At 39.2% G+C, this 10,272-nt stretch overlaps 3 protein-coding genes across 7 annotated transcripts in view; 1 reads left to right on the plus strand and 2 right to left on the minus strand.

The window, feature by feature from the left end:
- The window catches only part of fam49bb (family with sequence similarity 49 member Bb), a 56,519-nt gene extending 55,201 nt beyond the window's left edge, over positions 1-1,318 (minus strand). Inside the window, exon 1 of one of the 2 annotated variants that reach the window (XM_058376890.1) lies at positions 1,018-1,318. The gene's annotated coding sequence lies outside the window, so the exon portion shown is untranslated. The remainder of the gene's footprint in view (positions 1-1,017) is intronic. The other variant, XM_058376889.1, reaches the window with a different exon arrangement.
- Positions 1,319-2,045: 727 nt separating this feature from the next.
- On the plus strand, positions 2,046-4,300 carry eef1a1l3 (eukaryotic translation elongation factor 1 alpha 1, like 3). The gene is made up of 7 exons (XM_058376888.1): positions 2,046-2,261; positions 2,408-2,587; positions 2,677-2,973; positions 3,070-3,220; positions 3,335-3,591; positions 3,818-4,052; positions 4,179-4,300. Exons 1-7 carry the CDS (start codon positions 2,118-2,120, stop codon positions 4,289-4,291), a joined length of 1,377 nt encoding a protein of 458 aa, XP_058232871.1. The 5' UTR covers positions 2,046-2,117; the 3' UTR covers positions 4,292-4,300.
- Positions 4,275-10,272, minus strand: part of asap1b (ArfGAP with SH3 domain, ankyrin repeat and PH domain 1b) — a 65,912-nt gene continuing 59,914 nt past the window's right edge. For all 4 annotated transcript variants that reach the window (XM_058376887.1, XM_058376886.1, XM_058376884.1 and 1 more), the window contains 5 exons: positions 8,062-8,137; positions 7,171-7,235; positions 6,553-7,058; positions 6,169-6,291; positions 4,275-5,901 (listed from right to left, as the gene is read on the minus strand). In XM_058376887.1, the coding sequence (XP_058232870.1) occupies positions 5,827-5,901; positions 6,169-6,291; positions 6,553-7,058; positions 7,171-7,235; positions 8,062-8,137 (845 nt within the window). In that variant the 3' untranslated portion in view covers positions 4,275-5,826. The remainder of the gene's footprint in view (positions 5,902-6,168; positions 6,292-6,552; positions 7,059-7,170; positions 7,236-8,061; positions 8,138-10,272) is intronic.

The raw sequence follows: 10,272 nt of genomic DNA on the forward strand, positions 1-10,272 counted from the left end.
ACATAACGTCTCATAACCACCAGCGCACCGACTTCCTGTATGCTTTTAGCTTCCACTTTCAAAGCTTTACCTTACTTTACCATACCATAAAAGGGGAAGAAGGCTCAAAAAAATAACGTGGTATTTGGGATAACACTAATTAGGCTACTACGAATTCCAAACTGTTTTGGAATGGCTTTTACGTAAAAGCCAGAAAATGGAAATGTCCTAACGTCTGAAAAATATAAACAAATAATTAATTCAATAAATAAATGAAAGCCTAATATTGAACTGACTGATCTAAAGCACCAGAGATAAATAGTGGGGGTTTTGTTTTTGGCTTATATGACATGACAAATCAAGATAAGATAAGATCTTTATTCATTCGATAAATAAAAGCAGTACAACATAGCCACACTCTGGCTTAACCACAGGGCAGAAAGTATTATCCACAAAACCACTGGACTGTCCAAGGTCATAGCCAGGTCTCTTGAAAAGGAGAATGTAAAAATGAGAACTGGTCTCTTTTGCAAACATGTCATTTTTGATCTGCAAAACTGATATCCATTCAAAGCAGTAGAGTCAGGAATTCCTATTAGTACATGATGACTTATAACAGTCATTTGAGTTATTACACACCTGTGCCTGACATTTTACACTTATCTGTGATTAATTGCTACAAGATGAGAACAGTAACTTGCATGCTGGAGAAGCAACAGCCTGTTTAGTGTATAGTTACCGTTACGCTTATTGTCTAGGACAAAATAACGTTATGTACCGCTCTCGAAAACTTCTAGTGTCGATCCCATAGTACAGATTAAAAAGCCGATCATTTAATATAAGACTGTAAAAGCGCCAGATTTCACAAGTTCCCCACGCCTTCTCAGCAAGCAGGACCTCAGGCACACGCTGCTTCATTCACTGTAGTCGCCTCGCCTTATGAACACTTCCCATTTAAACCTCACTGTTCATCAATACCACAACACAGCCGATGACTCGTGACCGGGATAAAGGATCAAATTTGAATATTAAACATACCTTGATGTGTAAATGTGGTAGAAACGTTTAGAAGCCTAGTTCCGACGCCTAAGATCCGGGAAGAGTGATTTACTTCTCTCTCTCTCTCTCTCTCCCTCTCTCTCTCTTAGCTGTCTAACTGCTATTTCCGGGTTGGTGAAACGTCATCGCGCTGTCCTCGAACAGGTTCAAAAGCAACGAGCCATTAAAAAGCATAACAATTAGATCTCTCTCTCTCTCCCTCTCTCTCTCTCTCTCTCTGATCAGGTACTTATTTACTTCTGTTTATAGTAAATAAAATCTTGTGGTGAATATCTGCCGACTGGTCTTGCTACTAACGTTCATAGCAATCATATATATATATAGATGATGGTCTACTACCCCCTGTGGTTTAAACCAGCAATTGCGCGAGCGCCACACCTGATACGTCCCGTTATTTAGGGCACCGTTTTCCGTGCGTGCTCCTGGAGTGCGCATGCGCCGCGTCTAACGCGCACCTTTGGACTTCGTGAAGGCTCGTTAATGAATCAGGTCTTTTATGGTAGGTGTAAAAGCAACAGCGTGCATTGCAAAATCTAAGACGACGTATTACAGTACTTAAACTAGTACAGGCTAGTGCACAGGTTCCCAGGTCTGGTCCTCCACCCTGTCCAGCACATTTTAGTGTTTTCCTTGCTCATATTTGCACACTCGGGAAGGGATGTTGTCGAGTGCTGGGTAGAACGCCAATATATGCAGGCATGAACTGATGCATGGCCAGGATTGGGAACAGGCGTTTAAAAAGTAGTTCTGGTCCTGGACACAACTTATACAAACACACAGCAAACAATAAAGAGCTGATAATTAACTGACAGGATCAAGTGATAGGATATGGGGTATTCCAGGACCAAGGTTGGGAACCTGTGGGGTAATTAGGGCGCGCAATCAAGTAGATGGGCGTGGCTTTTTTGTTTGCAAATCAGTGTAAATGTTAGAGCAGCTGAGATGCATTACAGTGCTCTATTTAATTAAAGCGTTAGGGCTTGGTTAAAGCTTTTGGTCCATGTTAAGTAAACGCTCGACGACTTTAACGGTTTAATTTGATGTACTTTTTTTGCGCTACGAATTGAACAAACTCTGATATGGGAAAAGAGAAGATACACATCAACCTTGTTATCATAGGTCATGTTGACAGTGGAAAGTCAACCACCACTGGCCACCTTGTTTATAAATGTGGTGGTGTTGACCCAAGAACTCTGGAGAAGTATGAGAAGGCTGCAGCCCAGGTTGGTGCCTGTATTTTGTGTATTTGGCTCAGTTGTGGGGGTTGTTTGTTTTGTTTTTTTTTTGTTTGTTTTTTGTTTTTTTGTTTTTTTGTAAATCATTTTCTCAAGGTTTTTTTTTTTCCTTTCTAAAATTCTTTTTTTTCCAGATGGGGAAGGGTTCCTTCAAGTTTGCATGGGTTCTTGACAAGCTTAAGGCAGAACGCGAGCGTGGCATCACCATTGACATTTCCTTGTTGAAGTTCAACACTCAGAAGTATGTGTTCACAATAATTGATGCACCTGGTCACCGTGACTTCATTAAAAATATGATCACAGGAACGTCACAGGTAATGTGTTGCTAAGCCCAAAAATGCTTCAGGAGGCACACACTTTCCTTTGCAGATTTAAGTGATGGAATTGTTGAACTCCTCTGCAGGCTGATGCTGCTCTGCTGGTTGTGTCTGCAGCAAAGGGCGAGTTTGAGGCTGGAATATCCCGCAATGGTCAGACAAGGGAGCATGTCTTGCTGGCCTACACCCTAGGAGTCAAACAGCTGGTTGTATGCATCAACAAAATGGACCTCACTGAGCCGCCTTTCAGCCAGAAACGTTATGAGGAGGTGGTGAAAAATGTAACCGTTTTTATCAAGAAGATTGGTTATGACCCAGCTGCAGTGCCCTTTGTTCCTCTATCTGGTTGGTGTGGTGACAACATGCTTGCACCTTCACAGAAGGTAAGCCAGTATAACTCAGTATTCTGTATGAAGTCCTGGTCCTTAAACATTCTTTGTTGCTATAGAATAAGGGCTATATTAAACCCTTTCTGCTAGATGTCTTGGTTTAAGGGATGGAAGATCAAGAGAAAAGATGGCTTTTCAACTGGCAAGACCCTATTGGAAGTGCTGGACTCCTTGTATCCACCAGTGCGCACTGCCACCAAACCTCTTCGTCTACCACTTCAGGATGTATATAAAATTGGAGGTTGTGCTTATGACCTATTTACTCAGTCCTTCCAGTAAATGTTCATTTTGGGTGTAGATTTGGTCAGAGGGTGCTTAAGGTTTCTGGCTTATTCACCCTTGCTCTTTTGACTAGGAGTTGGTACAGTTCCTGTGGGTAAAATTGAAACTGGGATTCTGAAGCCTGGGATGGTTTTGACCTTTTCGCCAGCTAAGCTGACTGCAGAGGTTAAATCCATTGAGATGCATCACCAGGGGCTGCAGACAGCTCTTCCTGGCCATAATGTGGGCTTCAACATCAAGAATGTCGCAGTCAAGAACTTGAGACGTGGAGATGTGGCTGGTAATGCCCAGCAAGACCCACCATCTGACGTCAGCAGCTTTATTGCTCAGGTGTGTATATATACAGAGATTACCAATAAGTTTTGAATACATTACTGTCAATCTCAAATTGAATCAGCCTTGACTTCAATCATGCTAAATCTGTTTAATGCTAAGGTCCTTACTCCTAGCCTTAAGCATATGTGTCTAAAGTTCTTGTTCTAAGGTCTCTACCTGAATATTTTGTAATTTGGAAAGGGTGTAATGGTCCACTACTAATGCATCCCCCCCCCCCCAGGTTATTATTCTTAATCACCCTGGCAAAATCAAAAGTGGTTACTCTCCTGTGCTGGACTGCCATACCACCCATGTCACATGTAGCTTTGCAGAGCTGCAGGAGAAACTTGATCGTCGTACAGGGAAGAAACTGGAAGACCTGCCTCCTTTCTTGGTCTCTGGAGATGCTGCCACGGTCAAATTTGTTCCCATCAAACCCCTCTGTGTAGAGAGCTTCTTCAGTTATCCACCTTTAGGTAAGATCTAAAAATCTTGCACTAGATGCAACATACCTGAAGTGATACCTGTCTTATCAGATTTCCCCCCCCCCCATAAAATGTATTTCTCTGGGGTAATGTTGCATGGTAATTCTTTTTCTTCAGGGCGGTTTGCTGCAAGGGACCTGAAGCAGACTGTTGCAGTTGGGGTGATCAAATCTGTGGAGAAAGTGGACCAAGCAAGAAGGACTGCACAAAAAGTTCAAGTATTAAAATGAGTTGATCATTTAGACCTTTTATTATTCCTTTGTTTACCAGCAGTCTGGTATGTAAACCTTAAGAGGTTGAATTTAAGTTTGCATTTTATTGTTCCACAAATTATGTTGACTTGCAGTTAAACTGCTGCTTTTAGTTTAGAAGGCCAAGGTAGATTTATGCTGTGAATAACGAAGTAACTGTACAAAAGAATTGTTGCTAGACTGCAAAATAAATTTGATTTTGTGCATTTGTGTGCTTGAGTGGTTTGTGTTAAATGTAAAGCATTTATGGTTGATCAGGGTGAGTTATTCTGGAGCTGCTCACCCTCCTACCACATCCCCCTTGTAGATGCATGACCTATAGCAAAGAATAATGCAATCTTCTGGTAAAGTGATGACATGCCTGCAGCATGTACTACTTTTCAGTTGGAAGGCTTAGTTTTATTTAGTCTTTTAAACAGATTACATTAACATTAATCACTGGTCATTGGATTTGAGGGGCAAGTAGTTTTGCTCTAGGTGTTTTTCATTTGAAATAACCCGAGTACCTTGCTAACAGTCTGACCTGGTGGCAGATTGCTCAAGATCAAGGTCATACCCAATTATCAACTGTGATTCCTGATTTATGGCCAATGCCAAAGGTTTTATAATTCTTCAGAACCACACTACTGTGAAGTAAACCAAAAGGTTTGTGTACACAGAATACTTTTAAGTATTAGTCGCCTTAACAAGGTCACTGTTTTGCTGGGGTGAGCTGATTATGGGACAGAAGGGCATTGGGTTTTTTTTTTTTTTTGGGGGGGGGGGGTGGACTAAGGGCAAAAGAGCCTTTATAGAAGAAGGGTAAAGTCCAGATTACTGGCTTTGGCTGTTGATGCATAAAACAAGGCCTGATGAGATTTAATTTCAATATGTGTATGCATCTAACAGGTTCCTGTCTCACAAGCAAAACAAGATGGAATAATCTGAACTCCTAATGTGATTTTATCCCTGGAGAGCTATAGTGGTATGTTAACAAGTGTAGAGGTAAAAACAAGCAAGCATAAACATTGTCAATGGTCACTACACCCCACCCCCATCATTGTGTGTGCCATTTCTGATTCAATACCATCAATGATCAATTTGCATTAATACTTTACACATCACTATCTGTACAGTACTGGCCCTGGACAGCTGCCAGGCAGAATACAGGTATACACATCTTACCTTCTTGCCACACTAACAGGTTTGCATATTTACACACAACACTAACTCCTGTGTATATTTGTGTGCAGCCAACATCATTATGTACAGTTATATACAAAAGCACTGAGAAACAGCTGAAGTGAAGGATGTGGCTAAATGCTGGGTGCAGTTTCAGCTGTGCTGAACAGGAATGGAAACACTGGTGAAGCTAGATACTCATTCACACTGCACCTCTGTGTTGGGGAGGGAGTTAATAAGAGGTTTCAGTTTATGTGGTGCTCATTTTCTTGTTTTAAAAGTCCTGTGGAGGTTCCAACAGCTATTTACAGGTTCCTCTTCATAGGAGAAGAGCAAAGTGGGAAGGCTGTGTGTCAGTCAGACAGGATATGGACAAAGGACATGGGGAAAACACCTTTTCTCTCTGGCTGTCCTTCTATATGTCCAATCTGAGGAGAAAAAAATGATAAATAGATAAGATGTACTTTTGACAAATCCATTTGATCATTTTAATGTGCTCTTTTGAAAAAGACTGAAGAAAAACATTTATTATATATACACCCTATGTGCTTGTTGAACATCACATTATAGATTTAGTCCCCACTTTGCTGTTATTCCCCACTTTTCTGCTACTCTGTTTCATTCCACAAGATTCTGGAAATGTATATATTATAGGAGCTTAAAAGACATTTTATAATTTACGACTTTCTACTCACCCACCACTCTTGATCCTCCTCGCCGGTTACCACAATAACTTCGCCTTCTACAAATGTGAGCTCATCATCATTATCTGCCTGACAGTCATATATGGTCTTCACTCGCCGCAGTTTAATCTTACCCTACATTCAAATAAAGAAAAAAAATAATTATGCATGTCATACTTCCTATCCAGGTATGGATCTAAATAGAGCATTAGCTGCCTATTTTATGTTTCAGAAAAATATGCACTCCGGCAGTCTTGAAAAAGTCACTCAAAAGATTTGTTATGCACCACTTGATGTTACACATTCCAGAGTTTACCAGTTCTTCAAAAATGAATCAGTATATCACCAGCCACCTTGACATTGAAAAGTAATTATGGAAAATCTTCACAAACTCACTGTACTGATTTTCCTCGGAAGCGGTACTGGAGTTTCTGGGCCAGACGCCAGGCTCCCATTGGTGTCTTCGGGGGAGTGAGTAAGCTCAGGTAATGGTTCAGCTTGTTGGTTAGTCACTGCCATTTCATAGGGCTCAGGTTTGTGAACCACCTCTCCAGAAGGCTTGTGTGCAGGTTCAGTGAGTATTTGTTTGGGATTTGGGAGGTCAGAAAGTAGTGGTTTGGGTGGAAGGTCTTTGAGTTGAGGTTTGGGTGGTAGGTCTCCCAGCTGTGGTTTGGGGGGCAGGTCAAATGGCTGAGGTTTTGGGGGAAGTTCTCCAGGTTTAGGTGGTAATTCTGAAGTCTGAGGTTTAGGATGGAGGTCCCCTGGCTGGGGTTTATCAGGTAAAGGGACTTTCTGTGGTGTGTCTGACCCTGGAGGAGACTTCTGGAACAGCAATGGCTCTGGAGGCTGGCTGGGTTTGTCCACTGATGGATGGTGAATTGTTTCTGTTTTTCGCAGGACAACTGAGGACACAAGCAGCAAGCGTTAGTTTGCACCAAATATAGCTGCAAACTATGAAAAATGTCATGTTCCTTGGCTTGAAATTGTCTGAGTCAGGCAATAAAAAAAACTTACACTTCTGAGGTAGTGTAGGAAGGACCCTTGGGCCAAGTGTAGCTTTAGTGGTACTCGACGCTGTGCTGAGGAACAGTTAAAACAACCCAACTGACAGACTTGTACAAATTATTTTAAAACCAATTGAATGGCTTATTCCTTATTACGGTCAACAAAAGACTTTTTAAATCGACACAAAAAACAACACTAAATATTCTTGCAGAACCTTATAAATCGTGTTAAGAGCTGCTTCTTTGCGGAACTAATCTCTGACACAAAAATATTTCTGCTGATCAAAGCCAGTGGTAGGTATTTATGTACACATGAAATAAAATTAATATGTGCATTGTGACAAGGACTAAAGCTTTAAATGAATAATTTGCTAAGAAAGCCAATTTGGAATGTTATGAAACATCACTCTGTGGAACCATGTTTCCACCTGTCCACATAGCCATATCTGCTTTGCATGTCTAAACAATGGCTGGTAACAGAAAGTTACTTTCAACCTAATAAACAAAGCACAAATATATCTTTAATGTTTTGTGTGACCTTTCCAATGCAAATGAACTGTGCTAATAGTTCACCTGCACCACAAAGGCCTTAACAGTTGTATGAGTGGTTTCATAGGAAGCTAGAGTAAAATAGAGCAAAACAGAAAGGATTACAAGCTTAGCTAAACTACAGTTAAAACTCCACGTTCTTTAAAGACGATTGCTTTCAGGAGATGAGATGCCATAAGTGATTTTAATTCTAAAAGGTTTACAGCAAAAAAATGTCATGTTTTTGAACATATTTACTTATTTCATGGTAGCTCTCTTTTATTGATGTACCTAATGTAACCTGAAATAACAATATATAATTCAACTCAAACATACTGATTGAGGCCTTAAATCACTTATATAGTCGAATTACCTCTGTTGTTGTATGCCTTCAAATCGGTTTGTTATGGGTGACATTTTATTGACTGGAGGAGGTGTAGAGTCACTTCCTGAAAGTACGGGATACATATCATAATAACATAATAATAATAATAATAAAAAATTAAGTCATTTCACACATCTTAATTTTTTGCTACTCAGCCAAAAGCACAACAGATCATCACATATAAATTTTAAAGGCTTGGATTATACTTGTGCGTTATTGCGTGTCTGCTTATTTGTATCACATGGAGCAGACATGCAGGGACACTCTAGCTTGCTATCCTCTAAAAAGCTAACTGTATATTTGGTTGGTGCTGCATGTCAACCAGCCTACAGATACAGAGAGGAGGTTGCAGTTTATTTTGATATATAAAATATTACTGAAAAAATTACAGAATTGTTAAAAAATGAAAATCCTCAGACCAGCAAGACAACTAAATGTATGTGCCTCACAGAAGTGATGTAAATTAATTGGACATATTAAATTGAACAGTGTAACAAATAAAACATTTAGATAGGATACAGTTGTTTTTTCCAATTAATTTACTTGGCTAACATTTTTTGTATCTCTAGCATTACATATATGTATTATGATTCAATTAAAAGCTCAGATTTAATTAATATATAATTGATCAATAATAGAATGTCCATGTATACTCTTCTGTGGAATACAGGGCAATCTGTATTAAATTTTTTATCTACCTACATGGGATAATGACTGTGGGATTTCCTTTCCTGCCAGCATGGTTCAAAAAGTTACACCATTTTATTAATACTACAGTGACACATGGAACTCTTGACTATTTTTCACTGAAACGTTTTTTTTTTATTTTGAAGTGTTTCATGTATCACACCCTCTAGTCCACACAATTGCACACACAGATTATGTGCAAATATGAAGATTTCACCATGTGCAAGTGTCACCACATGAGGCTCTGATGTGCTCACAGATACGCAATTGCAGAACTATAATTCAGGCCTAAAGTTGCAGGACTCGCAAAACTAGGCAATGCTCAACAGTCCAAGAGACAGGATCAACTCAAACTTTCCAAATGAACTTATGTACAGATATGAAATATTAAAATATAACAGGGTTTTGTGATACAGAAAATAATTAAACCAAGATAAATCATGTTAGACATTTTTTCACCATTAATGTGATAGCAACCAAAAAAACCCCTCAGTTTTAGGGAGGAAAAAAAGAAAGAGAAAAACTAAAATAACAATAAAAAAGGCCATGTGACTGTGTGCAGAATTAACCAATTACATTCAAACTCTTGTTCAAAAGTATGATCAAAATGATCACACTGTCATCCCTGAAATAAATCTGTTCAGTTTTTTCTGTAAGATTTTTTTGACATCTTGGTTTCATCTGACCGTGAAAGAGCTTAAAAACTTGTACAGAATCACACAGTCAGAAAGTATCAAATCAAGAAGAGTTCCAAAACATCAGATGTGCCATGTAACACTGTGATGGCCACCATCAAGGAGTGTAGAAATTTGGTCAGCACAATGACATCACATCCAAAACTCTTATCAACCAAGATCATCATACCCATGGTGAAGGAATTTTGTGGCAGCATGCTATGGGGCTGCTTCTATACATCTAAATATCAGGAAATGAAAGCTGAAATTTTGATCCATCATCTCATTAATTTTAATCTCAAAGCCAAATGTCTTCAGTGTATACCAAAAACAAAATAACTGGCCCTTTCATTTCAGAGGGGACTATAGTTTATAGGTTGGGGAAAAAATCCAACATGATTTATTTTGGTTTCATTTTTTTTTACATCACAAAACCTTGCAATTCTAACGGATATATAGAATTTTTATATCCTCTGTATTTTCTATAAAATGATTTTTTTTGTTTGTTTGTTTGTTTTTACACATAAAGACTATGACCATGTCCCTTACAGAAAATTACAGAAAATCTTTATAAGCATGCAAAGTGGGAGCAGCAAAGAGTTTAGGAGAAAACAAGGGGTCAGGATTGATAGTCTGAGCCTTCCATTAGCAGCATTGTATTTTAAAAAAGTGGTTGGTCAGTAAAGGTACAATCCAGCTACATGTATATGTGCACATTTCTATCGATGTGATCATTTGTGTCCTTGTTATTTGCTAACAAAGTATTATGTGTAGCTGATGCATATGTTCAAGTATCATAAGCATATATGCCTAACTTAAAAAACAAACAAAAGTGCTA

This window comes from Hemibagrus wyckioides, linkage group LG23 (assembly GCF_019097595.1).
Source record: "Hemibagrus wyckioides isolate EC202008001 linkage group LG23, SWU_Hwy_1.0, whole genome shotgun sequence".
In the NCBI taxonomy this organism is placed as follows: Eukaryota; Metazoa; Chordata; class Actinopteri; order Siluriformes; family Bagridae; genus Hemibagrus; species Hemibagrus wyckioides.